Here is a 17,927-nt window from a genome sequence, read left to right on the forward strand (position 1 = left end):
ATGGCTGTATCTCTGTTTCTCCAAAAATTAAGCCTCAGATGGGGATCTTTATCCTGTAAGTCCTAGACAACAAGACAGCAATGAAGTGTATCAAGAGGCTTGGCTCCTACTCATTTTTTCTTGGTGCATTCATGCTGTCCATCCTGCTGATGACTCAGGCATGTCAGTGACACTTGTCAGCAATCTATCCAGTAGTCATTCAATGCGACAGCAGATGCCCTGTCAAGGTAGATGGCATCCTTGACTGAGTAGATGTTGGATAATCCTCACTTACAAGCAATTGTCGACCTACTTCCTAATCTGGAAGTGGCCTTGTTTGCTACATGGGAGAACCATTAACTTGCAGCATATTTGTCTCCAAACTTTGGACATTGGGGTAATAGCAAAAGATGAAATCCCTTAGGGGGTTTAATAGCAAAAGATGCAATCCTTTAGGGGGTTTAATAGCAAAAGATGCAATCCTTTTGGGGGTTTAATAGCAAAAGATACATTTCTACAGGGCTGGAACAAATGGACCTTTGTTACTACACAAATACAAACCTTTGTTTTTTACATAGGATTTTGCATGAAGTGTGAACTGGGAAAGGCTGTTCAGACATATTGACAAGCTAGTCATCTGCCACAGATGGGGAAGCCCCCACCCACTTCTGCTTCTGAGTACAGATGTCTCTCTTGACTTTTATCCTGGCTCTCTACCTGACTTTTACCATTCATTCTATTGTTATACATTTACCATTCATTCTGTTGGTATTAAGGAAATTCTTGAGTATTTCTTTTCTTTTTGTTACTGTGTGATTGTTTTGAAAAGGATCAGACTGATCAGTCACTTAAGCCTGCTTTCTCAAAAAAAAAGCAGAAACAAATAATGGCTATGAGATATATGGGTTAAGTTTGCAATGAAAAGGAGAAAGGAACCAAAGAAGTTTTCTCTGTCTTTAGTGGGCAACATGCCTCCAATAACACTAAAGGAACTATAGCACCTGACTCCCCTCTTCAAAGCTTCAGCTGTTCGTACTCTTGAGGGGTAGCCTCTCCGGTGGGTTATCCTGTTGAGCAAGTTTCAGTGTAGATCCTCTGGATTGGGGGTTGAAGGCCACTCTGGGATCTCTCTTAAGACTTTTTTCAGTTCAAAAGATGAGGTTTTATCTAGCAAGCCCTCTATCTCTGGAAGCAAATACCTCACACCAACCCAACTTCTCTTTAAGGCGTGTCAACGACAGAGAATCTCAGGGAGTTGTCGCCTTCCCGGGGTCTCTTAGGGGAGTTTAGTGTTTCTTTGCTCAGCCACCTCTCTTCTAGGAAAATGCCTTCCATAACCACTTCTACTGTGACCATGATGAATTAGAATGTTATGGTGTCTCCAGGCTCTCTGGCTACCCTTACTTATACAGTAACTCAAGCACATCGGTGGTGTGTCCCAAGGAGATGGCCTCCTCTGCACTAGGGGCAGTCCTTCTCCATATGCTCTGGTTGACTTTGACCTCGGTTTCGGACCTGGCGAAGAAGCAATCAAAGAGAATGTTTCCACACTTGTACTACTTGCCACATTGTATGTGTGGATCACCTGTTTTATAACAAGAAAAACAAAATACATACTCATTACAGATGGATTTCTAAAGAAGCAGAATACTAAAGAAATGAGTGCATTTGTTGTTAACTCAGGCTCTGTAATACTGAAGATGAATAAGAATAGATTTACAATATATTAATTACCAGTCCTTAAAATAACATTCTTACTTTAGTAACCTTAATAAAGGGATTTTGACAAAGGAAAAATTTATTTCTGGGCAGTGACCTGTGTTGCTGCCCAGAAATTATATAACTGATTGGAATATAAATGGGCTGAAAATAAGGTTATATTGGTTTAGGAGGAATCAAGTGACTCGTGCAAGAATTAAAACCAATGTATGTGCTTACAACACGTACAGACTCCTGTACCAGCAACTAGTAAATATAATTAGCCTGGCAGTCCAATCCATGATGTGGTACACTTGGCGTAGCTATTTATACACATAATAGTTTGGCAATATCTTAATCAATAGATGTTATCTCCAAGTACATACAACTAAAATAAAATTTTGTCTACCTGACACTTTGAAATAATTTTATTTTTCCTAAGAATACAAACCAGAGCCTTTTAAGATGGGACTTGATGCTGAAGAAAAAGTGGTAGCATCTAGCAATTATCCACCTTTTTACCAAGCTTCAACAACCATTTCCAGTTTGTGCTGAGGAATATACTTCTACATAAAAGTTCTTCATCCATTTGCAAGGATATTTAGATGTGCATTCAGATTGTGTTTTAGGATTATTTACACAAGTCAAAACACAGGTTAGTATAACTGGCTGTAATACCCTTAAATGTTAACCCTTAAACGCCGACTGGACATATTTTACGTCGAGATAAATTGTCTCACGGGTGCTGACTGGACGTATTTTACGTCGACATACAAAAGTTTTTTTTTAAATTCGCGGAAAAATACTTATAGGCCTACCAGCCTAAAACTTTTGAATCACACGCCTTGGGGGATGCTGGGAGTTCACGGATCAAGGCCTTGTTTTGTTTTGAAGCGTGACCCAAGTGCGCATGTGCGATATCCCTTCTTCTCGCTCCAGCCAGCATCAGTAGCGCATCATCCGAGAGCGATCTTTCGTCAGAAGCGTGTTTTTCTGGACTTGTGCGAGACTTAGAGCATTTGTGTTGCTACAGGACATTCCTAGATATGTCTCAACGACGTGTGGACCGCAAAAGGCGCGTTTTACCCGTCGGAAGGGATCGTGTAAGGCGAGTTTTGGACCTGGATGCTGGGGAGGGGCCAAGCACCCAGCATGACCCCGCGCCTCAAGGCCGTTCTGTGCGGCCACGTGTGGCTGAAAGTGTTTTAGGAACACAGCGTATGCCTTTGGTTACCCCTAGGAAGCATGTGGGCATCCTTAGGGGCATTCGTAAGCATTTGGGAGGCCTCCACCCAAGGGACATAGATGAATATCTATCGGAGCTTGATCGGGAACATGTCGCAAGTCCTCATTTTGATGGCGGATGGTCATCGAGTGATGAGGACATCAGTCCTGATGAAAGTGAGGATGAATATATGCCCCCAATGTCCATTCGAGGCTCACATCCCGAAAGTGAGCTCGAATTCAGTGGGTTCAGTGCTCACGAGGGGGAATCTGAGGAGGGGGAGGATGGGGATACGGGGTCAAGTTTTATCACAGAGGACGATACAGAAAGTGAAGGCCTAAGTGAGGGTGATGGGCCAACGGGGGAGGGTAGAGTGCAATATCGTGCCCGCACCCGTGCGCGCGCACGGGCACGTAGAAGGTCGGCTCGTCGCGCCAGTCAAGGTGAAGGTCGGTCGTCATAGAGTGACGAGGGGTGGACGGAGGACCCCACCCCTCCTAACATGCACCCCTTCACGGCAACCCCTGGGATCATCGTACCAGTACCCCTGACTGTTTTGGGAATTGCTGGAATACCTGGTACACGAGACGGTGGACTACGCTCGGTACTGCCGGTATGAGCTGAGGACGACCTTGTCGTATTACTGGCGGGGTTGCAACCTCATTGACATGGCGCATTTTTTGGGGCTCCACATTTATCTTGGTATGACACCTGCTGCCGACGTCAGGCAATATTGGAGGAGAAATTATTTTTTATGTATGCCTAATGTGCCTGGCGTTATGTCCCGTGATAATTTCCTGGCGTTGGACAGGTACTTCAACGCCTTCAACCGAAGGGCCATACCCCAGAATAACAGTGATCGCCTCATTTTAGTGCGCCCAGTGTTGGATTATATCCGTGAGCGGTGTAGTAATCTCGTGATTCCTGGAAAGAACCTGTCTTTGGATGAGGGGATGATGCCTTACAAAGGACGTCTTAGTATAAAAGTGTATAACCCCAAGAAGCCAAAGAAATATGGTGTGAAATTCTTTCTCATTACCGAGGCCAACACTGGATACGTTGTGGACTTTTCAGTGTATTCCGGGGTCTTCTCCACGCTGCGTGACACTGTATTCAATCTTGTGGGACGTTTCCGTAACCAGGGATATTACCTGTTTATGGATAATTATTATAACTCGGTATCCCTGGCCCAGGAACTGTATGAAGCAGGTGTTCACGTCAGTGGTACCCTTCGGTTGGTGCGTGGGGCCCCGAATGTCCTCAAGAGGTTCGCTAGTCATCCGCAACACCTGGCAAGAGGAGAGACAGAGTGGCGGCGGAAGGGCGCTGTCTTCGTCATCTGTTGGAAGGGTGTCCGACTCGTCCCCATGATTACGACGAGTCATGAACCCATCCAAGAAGAGATCGTACAGCGGAAGAAGACACGTCGACAGGGCCGAGTTGTGTTTGAGGAGTTTCGTATCGAGCGGCCTACCGTCATTGGGCACTACAACAGGCACATGGGAGGAGTTGATCTCTTTGATCAGCTCATCCAGTATTATCCCTTCGCCAGGAGAACCAGAAGGTGGACACAGAAGCTCCTCAAATACATCCTTCAGTTGGCCCTCCAAAATGCCTACATACTGTACTGTGGGTACCGCGGTGACAATCTTCCGAGGTTGACCCACATACAGTTCCTAGAGGAACTGACCCCCTGCCCCGAGCTGCAGATCTGCCCCTAGAGGAAAGGGCAGATAGGAGGGCCAACTTCGCTCGACCTGCCGCCACCCCTGCTGATGACGCCCCTGCTGCCGCCGCCCCTGCTGCCGCCGCCCCTGCTGACGACGAAGCCCCTGCTGACGACGCCCCTCTTGCTGCCGGCCCTGCCATCACCGCTTCTCGTCGGGTAGTGGACCCTGCGTGCCGGCTGCAGCCAGGGGATCACATACTGGAGGCCTTACAAGGGCGAAGGCAGAAACGGTGCCGGGTGTGCCATATGAATGGCAGAAGGAGAGACACCCGGTTCTTCTGTCGTCTCTGCAAAGTTGCTCTTTGCAGGATAGGGGAGTGTGACCGAAAGTACCACACTAAGGTCATGTATTGGAGCGCGCCTCCTAAACCGACAGCGGAGGGTGCACGGGGCCGCCGGGTCCATCAGCAGTAAGGGCGCGCGTCTCCCTCCTCCACCTGTACCTCGTCATGTCGAGTGGAAAAAAATGCAAGACTCTTCAATGGAGGAGGGAGAAAACAAGAATAGAACGAAGAGTCAGGATTATGAGTGAGTATTCTGCATTTATTTTATATTTATTTTTATATTTATTACAATTTTTTATATATCCGAATCTGTGCATGATAAAATAATAATAAGACATTTCATTGTATGCGAAAAGAGAAGTGTCACCTGCATTCCTTTTATTTATGTATTGGTACCAGAATCGAAGAAGAAATATATATATTTTTACGTTACGTGTATATATATATATATATATATATATATATATATATATATATATATATATATATATAATAATATATATATATATATATACTATATAGTATATATATATATATATATATTATAAATATTGTTTTTTTTTGGGTAAGCAAATTACTTACAGTCTAGTAATATTCAATCATTTACCTTCACTTTAAAACAAATTGCAAGTCTAGAACAATATCTCGATTTATGGTGAATATTTGAAAAAAATATTTTTATTCCCTCCGCGCGCCGATTCTCGGCAGCGAATCTCCGAAATGCGTAGGTCACATTCTCCTAATATTTGTGCCTTTTCATATTACTCTTATTTTAGAGTTTTATATATGGAAATGTGCACAAAAACATGCACAATATAACAAAAAATATTGGAAGGTTGTAGCATTTTTCATTTTTGAAATATTTGCATATAAAGTACGATAAGTACGAAAAAAACTACGATCGGTCAAATTTGACTCAACCGAAATGGTCAAAAAACGCATTTGTAACATAAAAATCTTACAATCTAGTAATATTCAATCATTTATCTTCACTTTAAAACATATTGCAAGTCTCTAGAACAATATCTCGATTTATGGTGAATTTTTGAAAAAAATATTTTTTCCCCTCCGCGCGCCGATTCTCGGCCGAAAATCTCCGAAACGCGTAGGTCACATTCTCCTAATATTTGTGCCTTTCCATATTACGCTTTTTTTTAGAGGTTTATATATGGAAATGTGCGCAAAAACATGCACAATATAACCAAAAATATTGGAAGTTTGTAGCATTTCTCATTTTTGAAATATTTGCATATAAAGTATGATAAGTACGAAAAAAACTACGATCGGTCAACTTTGACTCAACCGAAGAGGTCAAAAAACGCATTTGTAACATAAAAATCTTACAGTCTAGTAATATTCAATCATTTATCTTTATTTTAAAACAAATTGCAAGTCTCTAGAACAATATCTCGATTTATGGTGAATTTTTGAAAAAAATATTTTTTTTCCCTCCGCGCGCCGATTCTCGGCCGAAAATCTCCGAAACGCGTAGGTCACATTCTCCTAATATTTGTGCCTTTTCATATTACGCTTTTTTTAGAGTTTTATATAGGGAAATGTGCGCAAAAACATGCACAATATAACAAAAAATATTGGAAGGTTGTAGCATTTCTCATTTTTGAAATATTTGCATATAAAGTACGATAAGTACAAAAAAACTACGATCGGTCAATTTTGACTCAACCGAAAAGGTCAAAAAACGCATTTGTAACATAAAAATCTTACAGTCTAGTAATATTCAATCATTTATCTTCATTTTAAAACAAATTGCAAGTCTCTAGAACAATATCTCGATTTATGGTGAATTTTTGAAAAAAAAAAATTTTTCCGTCCGCGCGCCAATTCTCGGCAGCGAATCTCCGAAACGCGTAGGTCACATTCTCCTAATATTTGTGCCTTTTCATATTACGATTTTTTTAGAGGTTTATATATGGAAATGTGCGCAAAAACATGCACAATATAACTAAAAATATTGGAAGGTTGTAGCATTTCTCAATTTTGAAATATTTGCATATAAAGTACGATAAGTACGAAAAAACTATGGTCGGTCAACTTTGACTCAACTGAAAAGGTCAAAATACGCATTTGTAACATAAAAATCTTACAGTCTAGTAATATTCAATCATTTATCTTCACTTTAAAACAAATTGCAAGTCTCTAGAACAATATCTCGATTTATGGTGAATTTTTGAAAAAAATATTTTTTTTCCCTCCGCGCGCCGATTCTCGGCCGAAAATCTCCGAAACGCGTAGGTCACATTCTCGTAAAATTTGTGCCTTTTCATATTACGCTTTTTTTAGAGTTTTATATATGAAAATGTGTTCAAAAACATGCACAATATAACAAAAATTATTGGAAGGTTGTAGCATTTCTCATTTTTTTTTATATTTGCATATAAAAAAAAAATTTTAAACAAAAATTCGACATTTGGTCAACTTTAACTCGTTCGAAATGGTCGAAAACTGCATTTGTAAGCTAAAACTCTTACAGTATCGTAATATTCCATCATTTACCTTCATTTTGAAACAAATTGCAAGTCTCTATAACAATATTTCGATTTATGGTGAATTTAAAAAAAAATTATTTTTTTACGTCCGCACGCTACGAATTCATGCATCATTTAGTGATAATATTTTCTCTGTGTTGCTTTTATCGTTTTACAATGTGTTATATACCAAAATGATCGCAATTTAGTGCACATTACAACGAAAAAAAAGTAACTTGTTACTTCTAACCGTTTTGCGCACAGCGCGATTTGAATACAATTATATATGAAATTTCGTTTTTGCGCTATCATATATTGCATTATTTATATATGATAATGATAATTTTTTTCATTTCTGATGGTTGCATACTAAACTTCAAGCAATGAAAAAAAAGGGAGCCAAAAATGAACTCTTAATCTTGAAAACTAAGCGCGCTGTGATTTTTTGAAAAAAAAAATTTTTCTGCTTCCGCGCTCACTCTCAAACCCCTCCGGCACACGGGAGTCATTTTTTTATTTACCGCTCCGGCGTTAGAGGGTTAAAAGAGAATAGTACTAAAATTTGTATTTTGGTGTATATTAATTTATGCTTGATTGCTATACCCAGCTAAACATTGTTTATTATAATTATATGTTCATGTATTAGCATTGGAAATCATGTCTGTCAAAACTACCCTCCTACAAACTTTTATCTTTTTCAGTTCTCCTCGAGAGAGGTCCCCAAGTCTTGTTGGAAGTTTGCCATTGTCCCCATCTCATCCTAGTAGCAGAGAGAAGTCTCCCAATCCAGCTTCTCAAGACCTACATGACTGCTCCATGTGTTTATCTGCTTATATACAGGTTAGTTATATAGAGAGCTTGATGGCAACTGTCCCTTAGCAAGTGAGTTGTGAGTACCTTTTGATGCAAAGTGCTGTTTTTTTTAATTTACTGTAATAAGATCCATTGAAGACGGAAATGTCATGTTTTCATTATATGTACGTAGTGAATTTTCTCATAGCAAAACTAGCAAATAATTAAATGTAACTACTTGTCATTTTCTTTTCTTACAGTCTTTAAATACAGTTTGTGGAACAGCTTGCAGGCTGTCACAGTGCCTTGCACAAGTTTCTACAGAAAATGGGCTTGGGGATCCTTATGTCAATGCTGGTCAAACAACAGCTAACCCTGTACGGGAGGCAGCTGATGCATGGGAGGGTGTAGCTCGTGCTGTTGGTGTGGCGAGTGCTGCTGTTAAGACACAGATGTTGGTTTTGTTACAGGAGGTTCAATCTCGACCAGATATTTCTGATACTGTTAGGAGACAGGAGATAAATAGGGTATGTTTTTTCTTTTTATAAACAGTAACCAAACTTCTAAATTCCTTGTAGATATAGCAAACTGAGTACCAATTTCCTACCTATGTAAAAGCAAATTAGTAATTAAGCACCTTGATGAAACCTTTCTTAACTAAAGGGTGCCCCTTGACTCCTCTATGGATACCTAGATCTAGACATTTTTTTCAACCAAAATGTATTTTTCCTTTTAATTTTCATCATACGAGGATAATAATCAAGTCCAGTATGGATGTGTTTTTCTCAGCTCCATACTGGGTATATTTGTTTATGATTAACTAATTACCATCTCTAATGTGTATTGAATTTTGGTTTACTTTCATTTTCAAAACTGTGAGACCAAGTGTCTTTTATTAGCCCATCTTAAAAAAGCTGGCAACTATAGTTTTCCCATTCACTTAGCCTTAAAGTCAATGTATCTGTTGCACTTATCTTATTATTATAAATCTAGTGCAGAAGTAGACCATCAAGTGTAAATATGCAAAAAGCTGGGGAGGGTAGGTTTTGTTAGGGTCTGTATGTCTACCTGCTGAATCATCAGTAGCTACTGCCTGATTCCTTGCAGTCCTAACTTTTGTGTCAAGATAGTACACTTTTATAATTGTTTAGCAGTAAAAATGCCAGTGAAATTACCATGTCATTCTTGTTTTCCAGGTAACTCAAGCAATGTTGTCTGCATTTTTGGGCTTGCAGTATCAATTTTCAGCAGTAGTCATTGAGAGATTCACTGGAATATTGCAAAATCTTAGAGATGAGAGCCAATGTGTGTCATCACAGCAACAGGCTAGTATGTTGCTTAATAAATCTACAAATTCAGGGGTGCCTGCACATCCCACAGACCTGTCTCAGGGAAACAGTCAGTATCCACAGTCAGGTCAGCAACCTTGGGTACCTGGACAGCAGCAGCAACAACAGGTTACAACAGGTAGTATGAAAAATGTGCAAGCAGTTCCTCTCTTAGAAAGCCCAGGGAAAGAAGAAAAAGCACGAAGTCGTCACCCCTCTGGTGGTCATTCCCGACACACTTCATCTGCTCCTGGCTGGTCCAACTCGAGCAGTGGTGTGACAGGGTGCCCAAGTAGCACAAGTTACAGCTCCAACTCAAATTATGGCTCTAGTCTCAGTCTAAGTGTAAATACCTTATCTCCAGGCTCATGTTATGGACTCTTTCCTTATATGAATGGTAGCTCTTCAGGTTGGCCCAATGATGCATTATCACGACGTTGGTCTATGGGAGGGCCAAGTACTGATGGATGGGAAAGAAATTCTAGCTTGGGACCATTTACTCTTATTGCAAATAGACGGTGGTCAGTGCCAGAAGCAAGTGAACATGATGTAAACACACAGAGTGAGAGCGACACTGACTTTTACGGTTGTGGATTGCAAGGGGACTGGAATGGTACCATGGGTAGCAGTGCAGCATCGTGGGGTTCGAGAGGTGGTCTTCATGTGCCATCAAGAGACAGCAGTGTGACTAGAAGTCCTAGTCATAGCCGCTCCGTGACTCCAGGTTTGTACAGGCTTACCTTTTATAGTGATAAATACAGGCATTCCCCGGCTCACAATGGGGTTCCATTCTTGAGACCGCCGTAAGCCGAAAAATCATCAAAAATCCTAAGTCAAACCTAACTTTTATTGTTATGGGTGTATTAAAAACTATGTAAACTGCATTTTTACTGCATTTTTCATAAAAAAACCTTCAAATATTGATTATTTTGCATTTTTGGAGTCATATTTCTTCCGCCAGATCGGCGTCGTAAGCATCGTAACCCTGGAACACGCGCTGTAAACCTGGAAGTAATTTCTGACTGCCTGTATTTAGTGTTTGTAATGCCTGAGATTGGTTAAAAAAAAGCTATTAAAATTTTTTCTTACAGCAGGTTTGTCAACTCAGCTGGCCTTATTAAGGAGATAGGCATTTTATACAACTACCAGGGTGTTAGAAGCAGTATGTTTTTTGAGAAAAGTATAATTTACTTTGCATATCAGATAAAAGGGAATGTTTTGGGAGGTAACTTTTCTGTATCTGTGGTGGCAAGACAAAAAGTTCACAGATGTTGAGTGGTTGTAGAGGTGAGGCTTACCTAACATGTCAAATTAATTATGGTTGTTAACATTGGGTCAGGAACATGTGTAGAGCTCAGGAACCTGTGTAACACATTGACCTCTACAAATAAACAAAGGGAGCCTGTGCAGACTTGGTGTTCTTGTAATATACTTTAGCAACATTATGTAATATCTGTTGCATGTTTTTCTTGAGATTGATTTGCCAATCATCTTTTCTTTATCCATGTATTTACGCACTCTGGAAGTCCAGAGTGATTCTTTCTTTGGTAATACTGCCTTAAATCATGTGAAGAGTATTTGCTCTTGGAATGATGTATGTAGAATATTCATAAATATGGAGGGGGAGTACATGGTATGCTAAATGAGCTAACAAGCAGTAAAACTAACATTTTTCAATATACTATCCCTTTTATTCATGAAACTTACCTGTCAGATATATATATAGCTGTATTCTCCGAAGTCCAACAGAATTTCAAAACTCCCGGCACACGCAGTGGTCGGCCAGGTGGTTAGTACCCATTCTCGCCTGATACCCTGATACCCGTCAAGGCGGGTATCAGGAACCATTCCCATTTTCTATTCAGATTTTCTCTGTCGCCGGTACTGTCAACACCTGTTTTCAGTACCTCCGTCTTAGGATTTTGAAACTTCATTGCCGCTTGAGTATCCTGATTGTCTTTTGGTTTATTGACTTTGATTTGTGGCTAGGCATACGCTATCGTGGTTTGATTTTGATTTTGGCTTTTGACTGTTCTTGGATTAAGATGTCTGGATCTAGTTCTACTAGTTTCAGGGTGTGTTGTGTGCAAGAGTGTAAGGTGAGGCTACCGAAAGCTTCAGTAGACCCTCACTCGGTATGCACGAGGTGTAGGGGGCATGTTTGTTTGTTGAATGATAGATGTAAGGAGTGTGAGAGTTTGACTGATCTTGAGTGGAAGATGTATGATTCTTATATACGCAAGCTAGAGTGTGATAGAATCAGGAAGTCTTCCTCCAGGAGTGCTTCAATTAACAGAAGTCAGGGTAGTAATTTGTCTCCTGCTAACCCCCCAGTAGACTTTGTTGCACCTAATCCTGTAGTATTGCCTTCGGGCATTGAGGTGGTGTCTACAGAAGGAAATGCCCTTTCAGTGAGTATGGAGTCTATACGTGCCCTGGAATTGAAAGTGCTCTCGCTCCAGTCCAGTGTGGTGAAGTGTAGTGATGGTGTTTGTGCCCCTAGTGTTGTGGAGGGGGCGTCAGATCGGTCCCATAACGCCTCTAGGTCTAGACCTCTGTCGGACTCCCAGGACTCATGGATTGGGCAAGTCGACAGCCGAAGGAGGGTTACGGGAACTATCCACCGGTCTGGCGTCCCTTCGGCAGAACCTGTGGACGCTTCCCAGGCTGCCAAGGATCGTGCACGGGTGCGAATCCTTAAAGAGTGTTTCTCGTCCTCCGAGTCGTCCTCCCCGCGCAGGGGTTGGAGCTCTCGGAGGGACTCTCTCGATGAGAGTGGCAAGGACGCAAGATGTCGCACAGGCGGCCGTCGTCCTTGTCGCCCTCTCAAGAGAAGTTTTAGAGAGGAGGACGCTTCACGTCCTCCTTCTCGACCTATGTTCCACTCGTCTCCCGAATGCTTCGAGGACGTTCCTCCGCAGAAGAGGACCAGGACATCATCGGAAGAGGACGCAATTGAGCGCCCCAGTCGCTCTAAGATTGTTCCTGAGAGAAGGAAGAGGGCGTCCCCTCGCCCATCATCTTCTCACAGGATCAGCCCTTCTCCTGATTATGAATCCTCTCCATCTAGGGAGATTCTCATAGCAATGCAGCAACAGTTGGCGTCTTATTTCTCCAAGAGAGAGGCAGAACCCCGTCGCCGTAGAAAGGATTCGAGGCTGCCTGTCAAGAGAACCAGGCAGTCTCCCTCTCCCTCTCCTCATTCGTCGCCCTCCGTGGCTTCGTCGACTTCTAGAGCCTGTTTACCTCCTCATAAGGAGTGCGGAGTATCTAGAAGTGTAAATGAACTTAATGCGGGACGCTCGATGAGCCATGAGGATCGTAGTGGCAACTATTGCCTGACTTGCAATGACGCATTGCGCCCTTTTCTTCGTGACTCTCGGCGGGCTGCTCATCAGGATGCTTCTCAGGCTGCTCGCTCGGACGCCTCTTTGGCTGCTGCAGGACGCTTTTCAGGACGCTCGTCAAGATGCACACCAGGACGCTGGCAATCGACGCGCTGCACGTCCTCGGCAGGACGCTTGCGAGGACGCCTTTCAAGATGCTCGGCGCTCTGCACATCAAGACGCTCGTCAGGACGCCCCGCAAGATGCTCTTTTACAAGAACTGAGTAAAGCTTCGGAGTTGGCTTTGACACATACCCGACCTTCTTCTTCGAACCCTCCTTCAGATAGAGGCCCCCTTTTACGAGCAGGACCTCGGGGTTTAATTACTTCGCGGTCTGTTAAGGACCCTTCTGCTGTTCCCGTGGAGGAAGGAGAGTCCTCGGGTGACTCGCATCTTGCGGATGAAGAAGAACCTGCTGCATCTTCATCTTCGGATTATAAGACATTGACCCACCTCCTGAAAGACTTGTTTGCTGATAAGTTTCAGCCCCCGGTTCCTCGCTCTCCCCCTTCACAGTTGGCCTCGGCGAAAGCGAGGAAGGCGCCTGGTTTCGTGAAGATGGCAACTTCGCTCTCTACAAAGAAAGCATTTAAGAGGATCCATGACTGGATGGACTCCAGGAAGGCGAAAGGCAAGACTTCCTTCGCCCTACCTCCAGCGAGGCTAAGCGGGAGAGCTGGAATTTGGTATGAGACAGGAGAAGAAGCGGGGTTGAGCATTTCTTCCTCTTCCCAAGGTGATTTTGCCAGCTTGGTAGATGCTCCGAGGAGATCTTTCCTTCCCTTAGCTAAAGTTTCCAGGACGCTGTCGGAAATGGATCACCACCTTAAAGGGTTATTCAGAACGTTGGAAGTTTTTAACTTCCTGGATTGGTGCTTGGGGGCCCTGGATCTGGAGTCTCGGAGCCCTAACTCTATTTCTTTCGAGGAGTTATCCAGTGTATTAGCATGCATGGATAAGGCAGTCAGGGATGGTTCTGATGAGCTGATATCCCACTTTGCTACGGGCCTCCTGAAGAAACGTGCACTATACTGTAGCTTTACTCAAAGTCAGTGTCTCCTGCACAGAGAGCAGAGTTGTTGTTTGCACCTTTTTCTTCCCATCTCTTCCCGAAGTCGATGGTGAAGGATCTGTTGGTTAACCTTCAAGAAAAGGCGATGCAGGACCTCTTGACCCAGTCTTCTAGACGTCCTGTGGCCCAATCTTCTACCAGAGTCACGCAGGCTCCCAAGAAGTTTAAGCCCTTCGTGGCGGGGCTTCCTCGAGAGTGTCTCCTCGAGGAGGAGGCTTTGCTAGAGGCAGGACCACCTCTAAACCCAAGGGGAAAAAGTGACGTCGCGGGCCTTCAGACACCGGTCGTAGCAAGACTCTTATCCTTTGCAGAGGCATGGAGAATAAGAGGGACGGACACCTGGTCCCTCGAGATAATCGAGAGAGGATACAAGATCCCTTTCCTCTCCACACCACCGCTGAGCACAAAGCCCATAGATCTGTCGCCCTCATACCAGCCGCCGAAGCAACAGATCCTGCTCGATCTCCTTGAGCAATTGATAGAGAAGAGAGCCGTAGAACAGGTTCTAACGCTAGATTCCCCAGGCTTCTACAACAGGTTGTTCAACACAGTCTGTTCTAGGAGCTTTAAGACCAGGGGACTGGATGGTGTCCTTGGACCTCCAAGACGCCTACTTCCACGTCCCGATCCATCCTCAGTCAAAGAAGTTCCTGAGGTTCGTCTTAAAGGGACAGGTTTTCCAATTCAGAGCGCTCTGCTTCGGGATAAGTACAGCTCCTATGGTCTTCACGCTTCTCATGCGAAATGTGGCGAAATGGCTTCACCTCTCAAAGATAAGAGTCTCGCTTTACCTAGACGATTGGCTCATCCGGTTGTCGTCAGAGGCGAAATGTCTGGAGGACCTTCATACGACGTTGCAGCTGACGAAGGCCCTGGGCATACTAGTAAACTTTGAAAAGTCCCATCTGACCCCTACACAGTCCATCGTGTATCTGGGGATTCAGATGGATTCAGCGGCTTTTCGAGCTTTTTCATCCCTGGAACGTCAGCAGAACTGCTTAGAAAAAGTGTCAGTCTTCTTAGGGAAGGAAACATGCTCTGCGAAGGAATGGATGAGTCTGCTAGGGACCATTTCCTCGCTGGAGAAGTTTGTTTCCCTGGGGAGGCTACACCTCAGGCTGCTCCAGTTTTTCCTAGCGGAGAACTGGAAAGACAAGAAAGATCTAGATGCGACTTTAACAATCTCTCAGTCGATCAAGGATCACCTGAAGTGGTGGCTCGATCCCGTCAAGCTTTCAGAAGGGTTGTCTCTCAACCTTCTGAGCCCCGACCTAGTGTTGTCCTCAGACGCGTCCATGGCGGGCTGGGGAGCAACACTGGAAAAGGAGGAAGTGTCAGGCATCTGGAGAGGGGAACAGATGTCCTGGCACATAAACCTCAAAGAATTGGAGGCATTTCGGTTGGCTCTCCAGTTCTTCGAAGGACGGGTTGTTGGCCGAGTTGTCCAGATCAACTCGGACAACACCACGGCTCTTGCATATATCAAGAAGTAGGGGGGAACACACTCTTGGTCCCTGTTCGAGATAGCGAGAGAGATCCTGCTTTGGGCAAAAGCACGGAATGTAACAATCCTGACGAGGTTCGTTTCAGGAGTCCAAAACATCCGTGCGGATCTTCTCAGCCGTCGGCAGCAACTGCTTGCGACTGAATGGACTCTTCATCTAGAAGTCTGCCAAGAGCTGTGGAGACTATGGGGACGCCCATTGGTAGATCTCTTCGCTACATCGAAAACGAAGAGACTTCCTCTTTACTGCTCCCCTGTTCTCGTCCAGGGAGCAGTAGCAATAGACGCCATCCTATGGGATTGGACGGGGATGGACGTCTACACCTTTCCCCCGTTCAAACTCCTGGGAGAAGTGATCAGAAAGTTTGCGGCATCAGAGGGAGCGAGAATGACACTAATCGCCCTGTTTTGGCCTTCAAGCGACTGGTTCACAGAGGTCATGTCCTTCCTACTGTATTTCCCAAGGACTCAGCCAGAAAGAGTCGATCTACTCAGACAGCCCCACTTCGAGAGGTACCACAGAAACCTCTCCGCTCTGAGTCTGACCGTTCAGACTATCGAAAAGTTGGTCAGAGCGAGAGGGTTTTCAAGACCTGTGGCAAGAGCAATTGCCAACGCAAGAAGAGCTTCCTCTAGGGCAGTTTACCAATCAAAGTGGGCTGTCTTCAGGAGATGGTGCAGGAAGAAAGGTGTTTCCTCCTCCACGTGAATGAGATCCCTGAATTCCTTCTCCATCTGAGGAATGTCGACAGGCTCGCAGTTCCCACGATTAGAGGTTACAAGAGCATGTTGTCGACGGTCTTTCGACACACAGGTTTAGATCTGGCTAACAACAAAGACCTCTATGATCTTTTAAGGTCCTTTGAAACCTCAAAAGTGCCGCAACCTAAGATTCCGTCATGGAACCTAGACATAGTTCTAAGGTTCCTGATGTCAAGTCCTTTCGAACCTTTACATGCTGCTTCCTTAAAGGACGTGACAAGGAAGGCTATTTTCCCAACCGCTCTGGCTACAGCAAAGAGGGTTAGTGAGATTCAAGCCATCAGTAAGCATGTGGGCTTTAGAGGACATAATGCAGTATGTTCCTTGAGCCCTTCCTTCTTAGCGAAGAATGAAAATCCGTCCAACCCCTGGCCCAAGAGCTTTGACATCAAGGGGTTAGCAGAAATCATTGGACAAGAACCAGAGAGAGTCCTGTGCCCTGTCAGGGCTCTCAAGTTTTATATAGAAAGGACTAAACAGTGTCGCGGTCCTTCGGACAATCTGTAGTGTTCCGTCAAGAGACCAGACTTACCAATGTCAAAGAACGCACTGGCGTTCTTTTTGAGAAGCACCATCAAGGAGGCTCATTCGTCCTGTCCAGATGGTGATCTTAAACTTTTGAAAGTTAATGCTCACGAGGTAAGAGCTGTCGCAACCTCGGTGGCATTTCAAAAGAACATGGCACTCAGCGATATCCTGAATGCCACATTTTGGCGAAGCAACTCTGTGTTCGCTTCACACTACCTGCGGGATGTGAAGACGGCATATGAGAACTGCTACTCGCTAGGGCCATACATTTCCGCAGATACAATCTTGGGGGCAGGAAGCAGCACACACCCTATCCTATAGAAAATGGTTAAGTGTGCTTCGAAAATGGTTGTAGGGTCGGCCGCTTGAGGCGGACTTCCCTTTCTTTAGCCTAGAAGTTATATGGGGTTGACTTTTGATAGGCTAGGTCAGGTGGTGGTTTTTTGCTTCATTGCCCTCAGAGTATGGTCAATATGGTCTAGTCACATTGTGGTCATGCCCCCGTTGACAGATCATCTAGAACTCACCAGCTATACAGGTCACTACCTTGCTGGAGACTCTAGTAAAGCAAAAGCAGACTTGGGTGACAGTAATCACGAAGTCAGCTATGCTAACAGGTAAGGAACCAAGATGTCAATCATCTGCATGCAATTTGTTTCCTAAATCATTCTATTCTGCCCCTTCCCACCTCCAATGGTGGGATTCAGCTATATATATATATATCTGACAGGTAAGTTTCATGAACAAAATTATATTGTTATGATACAATAAAGTTTGTTCATACTTACCTGGCAGATATATATATAGTAGCTGTATTCTCCGAAGTCCGACAGAATTTCAAAACTCCCGGCACACGCAGTGGTCGGCCAGGTGGTTAGTACCCATTCCCCCCACTGGGATGCGGGTATCAGGAACCATTCCCATTTTCTATTCAGATTTTCTAGTGCCACTGTCCCCTGAGGGGAGGTGGGTGGGTACTTGATTATATATTATCTGCCAGGTAAGTATGAACAAACTTTATTGTATCATAACAATATCATTTTTCAGCTAAAGGAAGGCATATGTTTATTATTGTAATGGTTCCCGCAGTAATGTGATAAAAATCTTTTATACTACACAGAGAAGTAGAAATGTTTACTAATTTCTTGTGTAG

The 17,927-nt window shown here is 43.7% G+C and overlaps 1 protein-coding gene across 4 annotated transcripts in view; it reads left to right on the plus strand.

Moving 5' to 3' along the window:
* Positions 1–17,927, plus strand: part of LOC135198525 (la-related protein Larp4B-like) — a 60,760-nt gene that overhangs the window by 15,375 nt on the left and 27,458 nt on the right. For all 4 annotated transcript variants that reach the window (XM_064226183.1, XM_064226185.1, XM_064226186.1 and 1 more), the window contains exons 3-5: positions 8,103–8,241; positions 8,454–8,720; positions 9,390–10,245. In XM_064226183.1, coding sequence (XP_064082253.1) covers positions 8,103–8,241; positions 8,454–8,720; positions 9,390–10,245 — 1,262 coding nt within the window. The remainder of the gene's footprint in view (positions 1–8,102; positions 8,242–8,453; positions 8,721–9,389; positions 10,246–17,927) is intronic.

This window comes from Macrobrachium nipponense, chromosome 22 (assembly GCF_015104395.2).
Source record: "Macrobrachium nipponense isolate FS-2020 chromosome 22, ASM1510439v2, whole genome shotgun sequence".
Classification (NCBI taxonomy): domain Eukaryota; kingdom Metazoa; phylum Arthropoda; class Malacostraca; order Decapoda; family Palaemonidae; genus Macrobrachium; species Macrobrachium nipponense.